The sequence below is a fragment of the Perognathus longimembris genome, chromosome 5, assembly GCF_023159225.1.
Source record: "Perognathus longimembris pacificus isolate PPM17 chromosome 5, ASM2315922v1, whole genome shotgun sequence".
Classification (NCBI taxonomy): Eukaryota; Metazoa; Chordata; class Mammalia; order Rodentia; family Heteromyidae; genus Perognathus; species Perognathus longimembris.
This window is the reverse complement of record NC_063165.1, coordinates 74,023,315-74,043,428: the sequence shown is the minus strand read 5'-3', so window position 1 is coordinate 74,043,428 and position 20,114 is coordinate 74,023,315. Positions and strand designations below refer to the sequence as shown.

The following is a 20,114-nucleotide window of genomic DNA, read 5'->3' as shown; positions in this document are numbered from 1 at the left end:
TTCCTTTGGCGTACCCCATGTGGTTACTGTATATGATTTTGGTACACTGGATCTTGTATATATGCTTACCTGAACTAGGGAAGGGAAAGAAAAATGAGGAAGGGTTTAACAAATATAAGAAATATACTTACTACTTTACTATGTAACTGTACCCCCTCTGCACATCACTTTGTCAAAAAATTTTAATTTTTTTAAAAAAGAGGAAACTTGAGAAACAATTGAATCATAGTGTCCTGCTTTTTAGCAACCTGGTTCTAGGTTAAATCGGGCCTTCTCTGGATTCATTTGGTCACAGTGCTTATCTGGAGTATGTACTAGTGCCTATGCTTACAGTTGAAATTTCATCTCCTACATGATATTTAGGGAGTCTAGTTTTATTTTGTCTCTGCATTTTATGTGCACTGGGAAATTATTTCTTCCTTCAAACACCCAAAGAGCTTTTTAACATTTCCCCCAGTTTCCCAATAGTATAAATCACATCTTATTGTTTCAGAAGGTTTTAGCTTCTTGTATCAATAGTATTCTTTCCCAAGCAAAAGAAAAAAAAACCCAGAAAGAGAAACCACAAAACAAATCTGATATAGGCACAATGATGAACAAAAACAGCAGCTAACAGAGGAAGTAGCCCAGATACGGGAGAAGCCTGAAGCAATGACCCTTGAATCTGCCCGCTTCTGAGTCATCACTACTTGATTCATTCAGCCATCACTTTCATATTAAACATATTCTGTGTACCCAAGAACACTTCTGGGAACACAAACATGAACAATAGTCCTGACCTTCAGGATCTCCTCTAGCGAACCCCAACAATGCCTCTGGTCTTAGTGCCTTAACCATTTCCCTATGGATGGCACTGAAATGTTCTGTATACTCTGATAATGATTATTTGCTTTACTGATGCACCAATTCAGGTATTAATCTTATCAGTAGAAATACTCTTAAAGGCACACCAGAAATGATGTTTAATGTGGCACTCAATTGCACAATCAGTTTTCCCCCCCCCTCCAATGATTCTGGGACTTGAACTCTGGTCCTGGACACTATCCCTGAGCTCCTTTTGCTCAAGGCTAACGCTCTACCTCTTGAGCCACAGGGTCACCTCCAGTTTTTTCTGTGATTAATTGGATGTAAGAGTCTCACGGGGATTTTTATGCCTGGGTTGGGTTCGGACTGTGATCCTCAAATCTCAGCCTCCTGAGTAGCTAGGATTACAGGAGTAAACTACCAATACCCAGCTGTTGTTGTTTTTAATAAAGAAAATTTGTCTTCTTTCTGCTTCCTGGAGTTCATTATGATAAATATTTTATATGATCAGAGGCACGTAGGCATTGTACCTTTGTGCTCCTCTCCTACGAGTATTTTGTTGGGTTGTTTTGTTGTGGTTGCTCTGTAGGCAACAACACTGGCTCATCTACCCTTGCACTTGGGTTGACAGCATGAGCTGTCCTGGGTAGCCAGCTTGCAGAAGACAAATCTTTGGACTTTTTTTTGTCTTTTCTTTTTTTGGTACTGAGGCTTGAACCCAGGATGATGCAATTGCTAGGCAAGTGCTTTGCTACTGAGTTACCTCCCAGCCTCTCATTGGACTTCTTAGCTTCCACAATCACATGAGCCACTCCCTCTATTCTTTGCCCCCACCTCTCTCTTCTTTCATCTCTCCCTCCCTCCTCCATTCATAAATACTCAGTTTCTCCAGAGATCATGACATAATATAGTTGAGAAAGGCTGAGTATATACAAGGTACTGCACTAACACTTTGTGTACCATATTCTGCCGAATCCTCACAAAAACTTCCTGGGTTAAGCTTTCATTGTCCCCATTGTACAGATGGAAAAACTATACCATAATAAATTAAAAACTAGTCTCCAGTGATAAGAGTTCTGAGTGGTGAGATCAGGGTTCAAACCTGGACTGTCTGGAGGAAGAGCCCTTGTATTCTGCATTAAACTGTAGTACTATAGTGCTGTACTCCTGACTAGGAGTGGGCACTTGAGTCAAGTGAGACCAGATTTCTAAAAAAAAATTAACATGAGGCTTGAGAGACTGAGGTCAGTTTCTGCTAGCAGCTGAGCTAGAATGCAGTGAATATCTTGTGAGGGAGGAAAGAGATAGAGAATTTGTAAACAGAGAATGAAATGATCTGTGTTTTCTTAGTAGAAAAACTCATGTAAGACAGTGGTGGATGTAATTTTAAAGTGATTGGTTGCCATTGTAGAATACTGCAGGGCTTTGAATAATGTACAATCATCTGGATTTGGCTGGCAGCACTGGAAGTGTGGTTCTAAATGCCTACTTGTAGATATTGTCTCATCATAAAGACTTAGGCAATTTTTAAACTACATTAGGAATTAGAGTCCTTTTATATAGAGCTACAGAACTCACTCCATAACATACTTCCCAAGTGGCAACATCCTTTCTCAAGTGGCAAGCTGTAGTCACTGAAGCTATGAAATGATCCATTCACCACACTGGGAGATTTATACACCATGAGGCTACAATGTCAATTCCAGCAGCCAGGTCCATTTTTCATTCCAGGCATATGTGAAAGGATTCTTTAAAGCTTACTTGAAAGATTGGACAAGGCTATAAAATGAAATTCTAGCAAGTTGCTTTGTGAACTAGTTTTCTAGTGATAGCCTCACTGCTAGTGATTACTTCAAAGGCATTATTTAACCTCAAAACTGCAATTCCTTTTTTCCCCCTATAAAGGTGAGATGCCCTGTGCCTCTTTGGAGAGCAAAGTCTACTCTTGGGGTTTTCCAATGCTATCCTGGTAGAAGAGAGAGAACGGCAGATGACATGTTAGGGCTTCAGGGGGAAGAGTGCTTTGCGATAAGAGGTAAAAGGAGAATTCAATTTTTAGAGTGAGTGAAAATAAAACAGTCACCATGTATTGAATACTTGAAACTATTAAGTAACTCATTTAATATTCTCAGCCATCTTAGAAGTCAGGTGCTATTACTTATGAAATGTTATAGATGATAAAAACAGATGTAGGGAGAGGTCAGATAACATTTTCATAAAGTTACCAGTCATTTTCCTTCTAAATAAAGAACCAGCTTTCAAACTTGCAAGGTGATGATGAAATGAGAAGAGATTCCTATTGGGGTGCTTCTGGTTGGTACCAAAGGTTGTTTTGCCTGCTGGAAGGACAGGTCAAAGGGAACAGTGTCTCCTACCACATGAAAAAAACAATTACCCAAAATGCTCCTGTGCACTTTCAAGTAAGCCTACATGTTTGTCAATCAAAATAACTTTTTGTCAAGTGTTAATTTAATGAGTTCTTAGAACTATTGAGCATTTTTGCCATGAAATCCACAAGGATAAACCACTGAAAGAGAAAGATAACAAAACCACTGGTGCTATTCAAAGAGATTGTTCACTTCTGCTTTCCTATTGTAGGGAACATCTGGGTTTACCAGTTTTATATCCTCAGGCTCAAATTTTATATTCGAATTTAAATAGCTCCTACTAAAAATTTTGGACTAATGTAATTAAGTCACATTGCAAAAGCTTAGAAAGATATAGAAAAGAAGGCAGCAGACAATTAAAATCATTCAACCATTTAGATGCCCAGGTTTCCTATCCCCACCACCGCCTGTCACCACGCTTAAAAATACATGCAGTCAGCATTCCCTGTGAAAGCAGTAATATAAAAAAACACTTAAGAAATTCATGTCCTCTTGCCAATTGTTACAGCAGCTTACCTCTCTAATCATCAAGGTTCCTTCTCTCGAAAGACTACTGCTGAAAGTGTCCGTGTGAGAGGTCTCCAGCCCGTGGGTCCCCACCATGCCCACATTGTACTGCTCATTGCTCCCTGGAGCTCCTGTTGGTCTAAGGTGAGAAGGAATAGTATCAATGGCAAGATGGATTTAAGGTATACCGTTCCTGCCCCTATCAGTTTTTTTTTTTTTTTTTTTTTTTTTTTGGCCAGTCCTGGGCCTTGGACTCAGGGCCTGAGCACTGTCCCTGGCTTCTTCCCGCTCAAGGCTAGCACTCTGCCACTTGAGCCACAGCGCCGCTTCTGGCCGTTTTCTGTATATGTGGTGCTGGGGAATCGAACCTAGGGCCTCGTGTATCCGAGGCAGGCACTCTTGCCACTAGGCTATATCCCCAGCCCCCTATCAGTTGTTTTTAGTGTGGTAAAAGTTGTCATTTTTATCATATATTTTTAAGTGTACACTTCAGTAGCATGAAGTACATTCCATATTGAGTTGACTGTGACTGGACTGGGGTTGCATTTCTGTAGCTTCTCTTCCAACCTATTCTTGGCCGAGTGGCCAGCAGGAGTGAACTTCTTGTTCTCTATGGAGAAACATGCTAAAGTCAGCATAAAGGTTTCCCAGACGCTGTGTGACCTCCTCCCACCTCCTCCCCACCTCCTACCTTGATGAACACATACATACCCTGACCTGCTTTTACAGTTAGTTGTTCTTTCCTCTGCCCAAAACACTCTTTCTCACCCCAACTCTTGCCTGATCCCTCTTAGTCATCTAATTTAATATAGAATATTTTCTCTGAGAAGCTGTCTCTCACTTTCTGTTTCTTATCCCATCAGCCCCTCTTTTCCTCTCTACTCTTTCTTCAATAGTTGTCATCAAAATGTGTAAATCAGTTTTTTATCTCATTTTCTCCTCTATCAGTAGAACATATGTTTGGAGGTTCGGTAAGATTCTTGTCTCTACTCATCAATATATACCCAGCACCCAGCAGAGAGTCTGGCACATAGTAGGAACATAGAAAGTAATCAGTAGTTAAATGAGCTTTGTGCTATTTATAAAGACTATCAGTTGAACATGCTAGTTCAAAGGAGATTGAACAAGACTGTTGGTATTAGACAAAAAACAACAAACCTCTGTAGTCACCCTACAATGTGCTTGTTTTCAGCCTCAGCTAGGATTATAGGCATGAGCCACCAGTGCCTGGCTCATCCCACCAGTTTATAAGTACAATGAATCTTGATCCATATCACCCCAAAGAAGTATTTTAATGGCCGTATGTCAGTCCCAGAAAGGAGCTACTAGTAACATTCCAGAGACATGGGGAAAAAAGCAATTGTTCTTAAAAAATGGTATGTTGCTCCTTATTTGAAGTTTAATTTTCTTTATCTTTTCTTTAGGTGTTTTAATTTCTTACTTGAGACAAGATTATGCAAAGCTGACAAATCAATAAATGAAGTATTTATGAAGGTCCTTTCAGGAATGGGGTTTCTTTCTCTCTTCATCAATCAGGCATTCTTTGCTACTGTCAGGGGCTCAGGGAACATGTGTATCATGACACTTTACAGTTAGGACTTCCACTGCTCTAGACAGTCCTATCAAGTCCAAAGGTTATGGAACACTTTGGCTCTTTGTCTTTTTCTTTAAAGTCCTGACAATGTTCTGATTCTGTCTAAACATTTTAATCAGGAAAATGTGAAAATACAGATGAAATTCACAAACAGTATTTTTATCTTAGAGCTAATTTAGGCAAGAAAATCCCTCAACTAATTTCCCACATATTTCAGTTAAACTCCTCCCCAAGTTTTGCATTTTCATTATTTTACTAAAATTATCACAGATAGGTGTCCTCTTCCATGTAAATTTGTAGTGGTACCTTCCTTCTTTTTTTGGTCTATATGTTCTTTCAAAGTCTTCTGTGGTTATTAATCTGCCAAGTGTAACTTTTCCAAATCAGTTCTAAAAGTTTAAATTTTACTGAACAGTTCTGACTTGTGTGTCATTTATTAGTCAGTAGCAAGTTTTGCAGTATATAGTGTTAGCCATTGTTTGTTTCAACCTTTGTTAGATGTTTTAAACTGAGAATATATTCCAAGTTAATTTTTATACTTAGAACCACTTCATTTAAGATACATTTTTATGGTGAGAAGTTTTGACTGGTTTGAGTTCTATTAGCAATACTCCTTACAGATAGAATAAAAGCCATCATCTATATTTCTTTTTTATTCAATTTCCATATAAAATGGTAATTTCTCTTAGATCAGGCTAAGATATCCTGCTATGGAAGATTGGTCTATTAATAATCATTTTTACATACTTGTTTATTCTATCTTGATCCCGGAAAATCCCTACAAATTTCTGCATGTTTAAAGTTACATGTCATGGGGAGCTGGTGACTTATGCCTGTAGTCCTAGCTACTCAGGAGACTGAGATCTGAGGAGCGAGATTCAAAGCCAGCCTGAGCAGGAAGGAAAGTCCATATGTGAGACTGTTATCTCCAATGAGCCACCCAAAAAGTGGAGCTGTTGCTTAAGTGGTAGAGCGCTATCTTTGAGCATAAAAGCCCAGGAATAGTGCCCAGTCCCTGAGTTCAAGCACCATGACTGACAAAACAAAATTACATGTCTCTGTGATAAATAATCTTAGGCAAAATTCAGCATTTAGTGATTCAGGGCCACAGAACATTTTTTTTTTCACTCAAGGCTAGCACTCTGCCACTTGAGCCACAGCACCACTTCTGGCCTTATTCTGTGTATGTGGTGCTGGGGAATTGAACCCGGGGCTTCATGTATATGAGGCATGCACGCTTGCCACTAGGCCATATCCCCAGCCCACACAGAACATTTTTTAAATCACATAGGAAGAGTCCTCGAGGTCTGGACTCTTCTTTCTTGCTCTCCTGCTCTTTGAAGATGGTCTATCTGTGGTTTTCCTTTTCTTCTCTATTTTGGACTCTTCCTAAATATAAATGGTACCCAGGATTGTACTTTACTCTGTATAACTTTTTGGCATGCTCTTAACTATGACCTTCATGTAATTACTACCCACTATAGAATAATACTCAATAAACATACAAGCTCAGTAACTTATCTATCCAAAATCCTGTTAGCGATTTCTACCTGGGTGGTACCTGAGATCATCACCTTTCTGATTGAATGAGTGGTATTTGTTGTGAGTGAGAAGAATTTAGGGAGATATTACAGCTAAAGGCAACATGGTAGGTTGCACTGGATTTTGGACAGGATAAAGGACATTAGGGTAATAACCAAGAATATAGCTTTTAGTTGCTAATTGCAGTAATAATATATTGGTATTGGCTCATTAGGTATATGTGCCATATTAATTTAAGATGCTCATAATAGGGAGAGAGATGGGAATAATAGATGACTTGTTGTACTACTGCCTTTCCTTTTCTGTAAATCTACAACTATCCTAAAAGTAAAGCTCATTAATAGTGAAAGAATAAGGGAAAATACAGTTTTAAAATCCCATGAAATCTAAAACAATGACAGTAACATTTCATAGTTAAGAGAATCCTTTGTTCTAAATATGATTCTTCCGATATAGAGGGTGGGTGGGAAAATTAACTTGTTCAAAATCCTATAAGCATTCTAAAAAACAGATCTAAAAAAATAAGAAGACTCTACTGATTCAAAGGAAACCTACAGGAAATTCAGCATGATTAGGCTAAGGTTTAGAACAGTTTTATCTAATTTGATTTGTCAATGTGTTCCTTGGAGGTACTGATTTAATTCAATATCTGCTTGTTCAGCACCTGCTATCTGAAAAGCCCTTGGTTTGACACTGGAGAGTAGATATGAAGTAAGTTTACTTCCTAAAGATGTTGGAACCTATCAAAACAAAAGGGTATCAGAAATATACTTAAATACAAGGCAGAGCATAGGTGAGAAAGAAGGATGGAGGAAAGGACTATCACAGAGAAAGGGACACATCAGAAAGGGCACTGTAGGGAAGATGCGGCTCAGTTTGCCTGGAACATGTTATGAGCAGTCATAAATTTTGGGAATATATGATGTGGTAGAGAGCTAGGTCTGAAGCATGGTTAGTCAGCCATCTGCATTATTAATCAGTCAAGTGCCTGGAGATGGTTCTGGAGGCAAAGGACTTGAGAAGAGCAGGGAACAGGACAGTAGTCCTGAAGCATACAAGAGGATCAGAATCAGAACTCTTGAGTAAGAACAAGAAGGAACAAGCCAAGTGTTTCAGTGACTCACACCTGTAATCCTAGGTACTCATCCAGGCTGAGACCTATGATTGAGGTTGGAAGTCAATCCAGGCAGAAAAGTCCTCAAAACGCCATCTCCAATTAACCATCAAAAAGTGAAGCTTAAGTGGTAGAGTACCAGCTGAGCAAGCAAGTTTTAGCAAATGCAAACTTGAAGCCTTGAGTTTAAGCTCTGGTACTGGCAAAAATAAAAGGGAATATGAAGATGTGGCTTTCCGTGTCCTATGCACTGTGCCAGCAGTAGATGGTCCTAATGATCTAGTCAACTGTGTGTGTCCTATTCTGATGCTCTGAGCTGGGTTGCAAGGGAGGGCACTGATGCACAGGGATGCCTCTTCTGCACATTTGATGTGATACAAATCAATACAGACATCCTTCTTTCTTTCCTCCTATCCTATAAAGCTTTCAGTTTTCCTAATTGTAAAAGTCCCAAATAAGTGTATAATCTAAAGCTAATCACTTGCTTCTTTTTAGTCTGTCTACCACTTTTTTCTGTACATAAAGCAGTTGTAATTCTGTATAGTTGGCTAGGTAGAGAACACAAATTTAGTTAAAGGCACTCTTATAGGTTATGTCTTAACAATACACATGAAACTGTAGAAAACAAGCTATGGTTTTTAAGCTGTGGTTTTCAATACTGGAATGCACAGCTGCTTGTCTGAAAGGCTAGGGCTTCATTTCTGAGTTCTTTTATGTGTACATAAAAGGAGCAAACTGTGTGCTACAAGTATTTTTCTCTAAAAATATTCAACACAAAATATCAAGGCCTATCTTTGTGTGTGTGTGTGTGTGTGTGTGTGTGTGTGTGTGTGTGTGTGTGTGTGTGCGCGCGCGCGCCGCTGGTCCTGGGGCTTGAACCCTGAACCTGGGCTCTTGCCCCTGAGCTTTTTTGCTTAAGGCTAATGTTCCACCACTTGAGCCACAGCTCTACTTCTGGTTTTGTTGTTGTTTTTGTCTTGTCTTTTTTGGTACTGGGGATTGTGAACCCAGGGCAGCAAGCACTTTGCCCCTGAGCTATACCCCAGCCCTACTCTAGCATGCGTGTGTGTGTGTGTGTGTGTGTTCAACTGGAGATAAAAAGTCTCATGGACTTTCCAGGCTGGCTTTGAACTGTGATCCTCAGATTTCAGTCTCTTGAATAGCTAGGATTACAGGTATAAGCCAACAGCGCCCGGTTGGAGATCTATCTTAACAAAAGAAAATAAAGATATTAAGAATGTGTATCAAAAGCACTTTAGCTTCAAAACACTCTTCTCAAGAGTTAAGTGTTTTATTTTATAGATTTTTAGTAGTAATGAAATTCCTTAGGCATACAACTATCATGTTGGAGAATAGACTGCATCTATTTTATATAAAAGTGTATCCACAGTGCTAACCAAATTAGAGTAAACACACATGTGCACACATACTCACACTGTGTTTTTTCCGAGTATGTATTATGTATACACAAAATATTCTCTAGTGGATGATCATTTCAATCTAAATTTATCATGTCTTCAAGAACCATGCCAAATCTTGCATCTGTTGTAAGCCTACAGGGTAAAATCAGCTTATTATTTCTCCCTAAATTACAGTAATAAGAGGATCTATCTAGCCTCTGAACTGCTTTACCACTCTCTAATATGACAGCTTTCCAAATCATCTTGCTGAAATAACCTCTCAGAAACATAGGTACAGACTATGTCTCCTCCCAACTCAAGACATTTTAACATTTCCCAATGGCCATATAACAAAGTTCACATTCTTGTTCTGAATTCCATAGTCTAGAACCCCTACTCTACTGCCATGCAGAATGGAAGGGAGGTCAGGCTCTACCTCTGCAGGCTGGGACAAAAGGATAGAAGATTGCCAGACAGCAGAAATACAGCCTGGGCCTACTTAGGGCACTTTGTATTTCACTGCATGCAGTGTACAGTGAGTGAGAGGTGGGTGTTTCAGCACAGGGGGGAGAAGTCCAGTGTTCCTCTTTAGAGGGTTGCGATTGAACACCATTCATAGGTTTACAAAATATGGGGGGTATGGCAGTTAAGAACTAAATGCTGTTTAACAATTTCTGCACACAATGTTTTTGGTGTTTCCCTAAGTGTTTACAGTACCCTGCATTTTCCTTGTATATACTTATATATCTCTGTCCAACTAGAATATAAACTTTTGGGAGACAGAATTCAAATACATATTCTCAATCAATTTTAATGACCTCAGTATAGTGTCTAGCACATAATGGGAATTTTTACAGTATATTATTTTCATAACTGCCTATCCTAATCCTTGCATGCTCAGTGCTTATTAGATGGCATTCTAAACATCTGTTAGAAGGATTAAACAATGCTGAATCAAGGCAAAAACTGAAAGGGCCAGTATGTTTTGAAGAAATATTCTGGATTAGTGATTTCCTTCTGGAACAGTTTTATTTGCTGTTAAAGCAGCAATTCAATACTCTTTCTTTCAAAAGGTCATATTTTAACATACTTATGGTTGTCAATAATGGGGTAATTAACAGTAATGATAATAGCAATGATAACTGGACTTCCATCTCAGAATTGTATATAATAGTGATTAGTCAGTGAATGGCCCTCCCCGTGGACTGGCCAGTTGTATCCCTTGAATCCCTGCTGAACAGGATGATAACTGTGGCCTTATGATATTTTCTCCACCTAGACTGAATATGCTCTGATGATCAATACTGTAGCTACAATAGAAATGGAAGTGAATGAAAAGTGAAGCTGGGCAAGTTAGCATTGCATTCTATCAAAGTAATGGCAAACCAGGGTGATGACACCTTACTTTGCTTTAAAAAAGGAAGAGAAGACAGGATCATCCCCCAGGATCTACTCCAATGAGAAAAAGGAAAAAAAAACAGTAAGAAAGAAAAAAACAAAAAAATCCCCTATAACCACTAAAGGAAATATAGGTAGGTAGGATAGAGATTAAACACACAAAGAAGACTACATAGAGATTAACAGAATGTATGTGGTGAAGACAATGGTCACAGAATATGGACTGAGAAAAACAGACAAGGAAGAAAATGATAGACCCATAGTAGAAAATGATTCAGTCAAGTGCTATGGTTACTTGACTCCTGGTTCTTTGAGGGAGTGATGATACATGCTGCCCTGTGGTGGCAGTTCTCTTATTGGTTAGTAGCAGTGATAGTGAGGGAATGTATATCTCTTGTCATTCATTTTAATCCCTAAGTTTCATTGTCTATGATTTCATTCTTTTCATCTGAGGAGAAAAGGCATGTGCATAATCAATACTGTTTTCCCAGAAGATGAAAGGAACCTAAAAACACAGTGACCAAAGGACAGTCAATCCAAAGGTAGTGACTTTCCAGATAGACAAACGTAGGCCTAGACATGCTACGCATGCTATGTGATTGTGTCTGTGGAGAAATACCATGTTGTTACAGACCTACATCCTAGTAAGAACCAGATCACCAAGTCAATTCACCTTGTTAGCTTGTATTTCCTATCCTTCTGTCATGGAGTTCCAGCCCCCTTCATGGTCCACATTTAGAAAGTAGTCTAGAGCCAGGCATGATGGGGCATACCACTTGTAGTTCTACCTACTTGGGAAGCTGAGGCAAGAGCTTGACCCAAGCTTTTTGGGCTAGCCTGGGCAACAAACACAGGGAGAGTGTGTCTAAAGAAAACAAAGCAACAACAAACTAGTTTTCTTACATCAGTCTGGGTATGTCGCTGACAGCCACTGTCCCATCTTGAGTCTCACTTTCTCCATCTTCCTCCTCTTCCTCACTACTCTCTGACTCTTCACTGGAGGAAGAGTAATCGGTCACCTTCTTCAGTGGACGGTTTGTTTCTTCAATCCGGAGTTCTCTTAATTCTTTGGCTAATGCCGTCAGATCCTACAAAAGAGAAGTTTGTTCAGCCTATGAATTGTAGATAGGACCAAAGCTATGTCTCAGCAAGTCAGAGCTCCAGCTTAAGCAACAAAGAAAAATAAAAAAATAAAAAGCTCTATAGAGAACTGTGACAAACATAGTTACTGCATGGAACTAAGAAAACGATGTTTGTAGCGTGTAGAAGCTAGAAAAGAAAGATGAAATCAATTTAAACTTTGTTTAGAACCAATAGCTAGACTAAGACTATACAGTTCTGCATGTATATGTGCATGTATGTATATGCCAGGTTGTGTGCATACACATATACACACACATTGTGTAATGTTATCACCACACAGTTAACAGGAAAAATCCATGGGACCAGAAATTGTTCCCCAGTATCCTGCAACTCCTTCCCAAGCCACAATGATGGCCTCTCCCCTCTACAATTACTACTGTAGCAAAAGCTAGCATCAGTCATAGAACAGAGAAGCGCCCAAGGTTCATTTGGTGTGTCTCTATTCCCTAGAGAAAAGAGGGACCACATCAAATGATGGCTCTTCCCAAGCCAATGAAATTTATAGCCACAGAGCTGAATTAATTAGGAGGAACAAGAAAGGAGTTTTCTTTCAGAATGATAGATGTTTCATTTTCTCTACTTGTTAATTCTAGCCACCTGGCAGAAGCCCTGATCAAGAACACTGAGATGAATGTGCAAACACCGAAAGGAAGAGATCATTTCCCAGTTTACCATGGGTATGATGAACCCTTAGCCTTATGGATGTGATGATGTGGGGCTTAATCACCAGGCACATTGCAGGCAGTGTGCTAAGTATCTGACTACCTTTTACTTTACATGCTTTCAGAGCAATGCGGAGGGAAGCAGTTCTGCAAAAGCATGGCCGCTCTAATTTGCATGGGTTAACTGCCCATGGCACACAGCATGCAAATGAGGAAAAAGCAATTTGACATCAGTCTTACCATTTCTCCCTATTTAGTGACCCATGTGGGAATCAGAGCATTCAGTGAGAGACAGGGGATTAGGGAGAAAGAAACTCATTGAAAAATACTAAATCCCACAGTTTTCTTGTGGCCATATTCTCTCTTTATTTCAGTCCAGAAATGGATTTGTCCAATTTACCTGATGAAGGATTCAGGTAATCTCAGTGACATAGATGATGTTAGGTAATCTGTCCCATACAACTGGTTAGAAGACATACGATCAATAAGCATAGCTAAATTGTAATTATAATTTTATTTGCAACAACAAGCCATTGTTTCTCTACTGCCACGTAACATGGCAGGTGTCACTATTGTGGGTAAAGACTAAAGGAGAAAATATTTTAAATGTTTCACTTGAAATTATGAAGCTCAAAAATGTTAAGAAAAAGAGTCATGGTATGAGGGACAAGGTAACAAACAAGAAATGTATCCAATGCCTAACGTATGAAACTGTAACCTCTCTGTACATCAGTTTGATAATAAAAATTTGAAAAAAAAAGAAATAAAAAGTCATTTATTTCTAATTTTACAAAAAAATTATACAAGGAAAGCAATAATTTGTGTCCTGAAGTTACCTGAATAGGAAGCCTTTGGAAAAGGAAAGTTTTGAAAATTCAAATTGTGCATTGTATACAAAGACTCATTTGCTAGGGCTTTCCAATATTCACCTGAGCTCAGTGGATATGTTCATCCATCAATGAGGGCATAAATAGAATTGTATTAAAAAGGCCCAAAAGCCAGGCATGGTGGCACATGTCTGTAATCTCAACTGTGTGGGAGGTTGAGATAGTAGGATCTTGTCCAAGGCTGGCCCCAGGCAAAATCTGAGACACTACTTAAAAAATACATAAAAGCAAAAAATGCTGGGGGGCATGGCTCAAGTAGTAAGAATATCAGAGTTCAAACCCCAATATTACAAAAAAAAAATAGCCCAATAGTATATAAATAAAATGTATACCGCTAAAGGAGAGGAAAACTATCATCCTCTAGGGTTTTGTGGAAATCTATTTTTAGTTTCTTTGGCAAAAAGCTACTACCTAGATTTCAACTTTTTATTTATTTCCTCTTGATAATTGGCAATACTCAGATGAGCATATTAAATGAAAAGTGAGAGATATTCTTCTTGAGAACAATAGGAACAGTCTAGATATTTGTTAGAATGAGGAAAAAGAATATTATCTTCAAATACAGTATTAAATTACATAAATTCATTTTGTATTTTGACTTTTATATATTAAGACCATGCTAAGTCTCATCAAAGCATATAACAATTAAAACATTACTTGTCATTTAAACTATTTTTGATTATGATTTAAAGAGAGAATATGGCTTAAAAGAATTTATTTTTATTGGCGTTTTAGTCCTGAGTAAAATATAAAACTATCATCTAAGACTTCTGTAAAGTAATGATATTTCCCCCCTAGTCATGGTTTTCCTTATCATTGACACTTCAAAACAATACAAGAGGCTTAAGAAATCAAAATTATTTAGAAATATTTAGGTGACCCATATCCCATTGATTAAAGAAAGTCTCCCTTATTAAAATGATCTTTATTCTCCTAAATGCTCTACTTAGAAACACTTTAAAGTTCTGACCTGCTTTACAATTTTGTTTTAATCAGATTTTTTGTTTTCTATGTTATTAAAAGCTCTTTTCTGAAACATTAGGTATAATTGAAAATTCCTTTTAAGTTTAATTGGTAACAGCTTGAGGGGTGAGACATATATGAAAGTTTCAAGGTAACAATGAGTAGCTCAAAAATAATGCCCTCAGCCACAGAGAATTAATCTTCCATTGAGAGTAGCCTACTACTGTTAGCTGGAGTTTTGTTTCTTGTGGAAAAATTTACAAAAGCAAATTAGAGAAAATAGATACCACTAGGTTCAGATCCATTTTCATGCATTTTATTCGCTGACAATTCCAATTTTCTCTATATAATGAGCCTTTGTGATAATTTATTGCTTGGCTCTCTCAAGCCTAAAGCTAAAACATATTTAAAAAGGAGGAAGAGAAGTGCTATTTAGCATGAAAATATTTGAGAATGTGTAACTAAAAAAGAAATATGACCCAAAGGGTAAGATTTTCAACTATGGTGTGTATGTGAGGATTGTTAAGAAACTCATATTCCAAGACTTCTGTGATGGAATGCTTGTTAGATTCAGAGGGCTATCATTTCTTATTCTATTGAGTTTATTACTCCGACAGTCATGGACATCTTTGGTGGAAAGGGGCGCTTTTAGACCTTTATTTTTAGATAATGTATTTCATTCAAATTTTAGTTCAATTTCTTGAACCATTGTATTGTTAAAGAATTTTAAGTTGATCTCTTTATGTGTTCAACAATTTCTTTGCTTTTTAGGAGGTCTCAAGATTAAAGATATGATGCTTGGTAAGTCATTTAACCTCAGAATCCTCATACAAGGGAAAAGAAGTTAGACCATTCATTATTATCATTATTATGGATGGGTATGAGGTAGAATTTTTCTAATTCCTGCTCACTAATGCAACGCTTGTGATAAAACCATTTCTGGCTTCCACATGTAGTCTTCCTGTCACATGTCGAGTTGTCACAAAGTAAGGAATATTTGTTTGTTTCTGAAGGCTGTATTTCATAATCACAAGATTTCATATTCTCAACATGTGTTTTGTTTTATTTTTATTTTTTGCTGATCCTCAGGCTTAAAGCCAGGACCTAGATGCTGTCTCTGGGCCTCTTTGTGCTCAAGGATAGTATTCTACCACTTGAGCCACAATACCACTTCCGGCTTTATCTGAGTGGTTGAGTGGAGATAAGTCTTACAGACTTTTCTTCCTGGGCTGGCTTTTACCCTCAGTCAGATCTCGGGCTCCTGAGTAGCTAGAATTACAGGTGTGAGCCACCAGTGCCCGACTTCCTACATTGCTTTTTAAGATTAGGCTCTTAGATTATTAAAAAAGTATGTTTTCAAAAGGAATTTTAAGGCTTTTCATTTCAACTCTGACAAATGTTATTTAAATGGCCAGTCACTGGGAAGGAAGCCTTGGTAGGAGAAATTGAAGCATTGGGTTGAAGATTTTTCAACTATGGCTCTACTGATATTGTGGGCATGCTCTTTTACATTGTAAGGTCTTAACAGTATTCCTGTCCATAAGAAGCCAGTATGGCTTCCTTCAACCTCAAGTATAACAACCAAAACTGTCTCCAGACATTTTAATTGTCTTTTTAGGGAAGAGGAATACATGGCTCAGAGCCACCGGGTTGGGTAGGACCAAGTTCTCCTGTTTTCTCAGTGTGTCCAGATCAGAGATACTCAGAGACAGGGTTGTTTATCACCTGAAGAGCTTCGTCTGGTGACATATGGCCCCAGCGACGTAGGTGTGCAGTTTGCACCACCGCAATTACTTATCCAGTGTGGTGAGTACACTGAAATCAATAAAGCAATTTTTAAAAGCCTATGATATCCAGGTTTACCAGATGATGCCCATGGAACACTTTCCCTCACAGGAGCTGCCTCCGTGCCTATTTCTGAACTCAAGTAATTTCCCTTGAGTTGTAATTTCCCTTGAGTTGTACACAGGCTCAGCCATTTTATTGGCAATCACAGCACTAGAAACATCATTCTCTTTCTTCAGGTTTCTTGTTCTGGGAGAAATTTAGTAAAAGTTGTGACAATTCTGTCCTCATTATTATGAGGGAAAGGGACAAGCAAAGCCATAGAGAAATTAGAAACATTCCTCTCTCTTCTTTCACACATATATACCATCTGCATATAGTAGATGAGCAGTCTCCCTATTTTTTCAATAAAAAGCAATTTTCTAGCATAACTTTCTAAACTATTCTGAATGGCTGAGGTATTCCTTAAACACTGAAAACTTAAGAGGTTGTTTGATGAAGACCAGATACATAGAAACATGATTTTCCCACCTTCCACAACAACCCTGTGCCTCTGGCCCAAACCCCAACTACCATCTTGACTTTCCACTACACTTTAGTTCACATCACCTTGAGGGGTCCTTACCAATCTTATAAGTGAGGCTGGACATATATTTTTATTCCCATTTTACGAATGAGTAAATTGATTCAAACCAGCTATTTATGGGGGAAGAACAGGATTTAAGTGCAGCTTGCTGAACCTCTAAACCAGTGCTTTTTCCATGTAATTTTGCAAAAATAGTGCTCAGCAGGGCTGCAGCTTTAATGCTATAATGGTAGTCTTCAGATTCCATGCATGTACAACTCTTTGCAAGGCCTGGCTCTTAAAAAAAACACAATGACTTCACTGTGCTGTATTCATGCAGGTCTGACAAATAGCAGTAAGGCAGTCATTCTTCTTAGCAAGTTACCTATGACCGACAAAGCCTTATATTCTTTCTAATAGAAAAATGTCTCTACAGATAAGGAAATAAAGTCACTTAACTTGCCAGGATTCATTAACTGAAGCTGCTGCTGCTACTGTTATTAATGTTCCACAAAGTTAATCTAACAATATCTAGTAACTATGGGTTCACAAACCACACACCATAAATTTGGAGTATGCTAAATGATACTTCTTTTCTCTATTAGTAAAACCACCGAGAGCCATCTCTTATCAAGGCTGTCCAGTATAGGTTTTCTGTTGGAAGGTAATGGAAGGAGAAACAGTGCCACTGATAAAGTACTATTAGTTGTCATTAACCAGGCAGGATCACTTGAAGAATGACAGTTTTTCTCGGTGGAAAGTGCTCTGAAGCTTTATGTGAGTAGGTGTGAGAGTCTCAGGCTGGTCTGGATTGAAAGGGCTCTCCTTCCAGAACAGGACTGTGTTTCAGTGGGCTTAACATCTTTGATACCACTGGCTGCCTTTCTGACTGTCGTCAACAACAGGGTATCATTTTCCTATTTATATTTCATGAAATCATGACCAAGAAAAGGCAATACTAACCTCGTCTATAGCTTTCTTATAGCTCTGAGTTAAGAGGAACACAATCCAGGAGAATCCAAAGAAGGGGAGAATCCAAAAGAAAAGGAAGCAGGTTAGTCAAAAAACTGGTATTGTTATTACCAAAGTGATAAAGACAAAAGGGCAAGGCAAAGGTAGTTAAGAGTGCTATAAGTTCTCTTCATTATTACTCAATACACTTTCCTTACATTAAGATGTAAAAACAAAGGAGTAAACCCAAAAGGCTTTCTATAGGAAAGAGTCTCAGGATATGGAAATAAAACAAGTGGATGTACTCATCCCAATTTATAAGCTCCCACTTACAAATTTTAGCCTGTGCATTCTTCTCTCATTCTGTTTTTCTTGTTGGTTGGTCATGGGGCTTGAACTCTGGGGCTGGGCAATGTTCCTTTAGCTCAATGCTAATGCTCTACCACTTGAGCCACAGCACCACTTCCGGTTTCCTAGTGGGGAACTGGAGATGAGTCTCACAGACTTTCCTGCCTTGGCTGGCTTTAAACTGCAATCCTCAGATCTCAGCCTCCTGAGCAGCTAGGATTACAGGTATAAGCCATTGGTGCACAGCTCTTCTCTCTTTCATTAAGGTTACTGGTGATCCATCATGTAACAGTGATGAAACTAGAAGTCAAGTGTTCAGCCTTCTGTTACATGTATATGTAATTTTAGTCCATAAAGGACATATAAAGTAGTCAGAAAACCGATGTAATTCATAGGATATATAGGGAAATATGCAGAATATATGAGAAAGCCATAGTAGGCAAGTGTTCTCAACTGCTAATTTTCTGCTGGGCAGAAATTATGCTATGAATTATTTTTTCCTCTATAAAGAAGCACTGATAATTAGCAAAATATCCAAAAGCAGAGGAAGCAACCCAAGATCAGTTCTTTCCTAACCAAGTATAATTTTCTTATAGATGCTGCTGGCATCCATTCTCACTGAGCTCACAATTTCTGTCATAATTATGAGTTTATCCCTAGCTACTTTATCTGGGCTCTCTGGTAAGTGAGGAGTTGAGAACTGGGACAGAAGCACTCACAGCTGGTCGGCTGGGCCGGGTAATGTCCCTGGATTCTTCCGGTTTCACCTTGGAAGGCTCATGGGGGAGTACAGGTGATCCTTCGGACTTACTGTTGGCTAGAGGAAAAACAGAGGATGGAGAAAGATACAGCATAACCATCAAAAAGCGCTGACCCATGTTCCGGGTGAGTCACCTGTGAAGTCACCTGTGAAGTCTCCCTTCAAATTGTTCAATGCACACATCATTTACTTAGGCAAATCCACAAGTGCATTCATGGAAAAATAATTAATGTTCAGGAAACAAAACCAAGCAAATGCACTGAGGCCTGTGACCTAGAAGTTACTGGCAACACTAAGAAAAATGATAGCAAGTCTCACTGCTACAACATTCATGTCTGATGCTAAATGCTTTCTGCCAGCTACTTTATCCTTGTTCCAACCCATTGGTGTGGCACTGTCCTCCTAATTTACAGTTGAATGCATATTTAGAAAGATGATAACACCTGCCTGAAGTAATGAAAATAATGGAATCAACTGTGTTCCTTCTGGTTTCTGAAAGTTTTGTTCTCAGTCACTCTGGTAAACCAGATTGTGAGTAAAACTTCTAAGCTTTGTTCATTTCTTTACCACCTACTCATAGGTGGATAGGTTGTTTTGATGGGATTTTTGAAGGGGAAAAAGAGGGGAATCTTTTTTGGTGAAATTGTTTGTAAATGGGGCTAAGGAGCGGCTAGGGCCTTTAAGGAATCAAGAATGAGGTAGGGGGGCTGGGGATATAGCCTAGTGGCAAGAGTGCCTGCCTCCGATACACGAGGCCCTAGGTTCGATTCCCCAGCACCACATATACAGAAAAAAAAACGGCCAGAAGCGGCGCTGTGGCTCAAGTGGCAGAGTGCTAGCTTTGAGCGGGAAGAAGCCAGGGACAGTGCTCAGGCCCTGAGTCCAAGGCCCAGGACTGGCCAAAAAAAAAAAAAAAAAAAAAAAAAAAAAGAATGAGGTAGGGACAGGAAACAATGAGGTAGGGACAGGCAAGGCACTGGTAATAAAACAGTAAGGGTAATAGAGGAAAAGGCAGAAAGAGGGGAGAGGCGTCTTAAAGCTATGGAGCTTCTGTCTGGTTTATGCACTCAGAGATAAGTGCACAGACAGACTAGGATAGGATAGAGTTTTTTGTTTAGTTTTAAAGTGGCTTTTCCTAGACAGGGACAAACCAGGAATACAACAGCTATTTTAACCCAGAAGAACTAGAGACTAAAGGAAAGAATGTATAAAGTAAGCCTGAACAATATCAGAGAATTAAAATTATATATGTAAGAGTATTCCTGTGTATGTAAATATATACATATATAATTTAATGTGTATAC

The 20,114-nt window shown here is 38.7% G+C and overlaps 1 protein-coding gene across 7 annotated transcripts in view; it reads right to left on the bottom strand.

The window, feature by feature from the left end:
* Positions 1-20,114, bottom strand: part of Tnik (TRAF2 and NCK interacting kinase) — a 371,845-nt gene that overhangs the window by 28,257 nt on the left and 323,474 nt on the right. For 4 of the 7 annotated variants that reach the window (XM_048347119.1, XM_048347122.1, XM_048347123.1 and 1 more), the window contains 4 exons: positions 18,770-18,867; positions 17,715-17,738; positions 11,650-11,834; positions 3,708-3,837 (listed from right to left, as the gene is read on the bottom strand). In XM_048347119.1, the coding sequence (XP_048203076.1) occupies positions 3,708-3,837; positions 11,650-11,834; positions 17,715-17,738; positions 18,770-18,867 (437 nt within the window). The remainder of the gene's footprint in view (positions 1-3,707; positions 3,838-11,649; positions 11,835-17,714; positions 17,739-18,769; positions 18,868-20,114) is intronic. The other 3 variants (XM_048347120.1, XM_048347124.1, XM_048347126.1) reach the window with 1 other exon arrangement.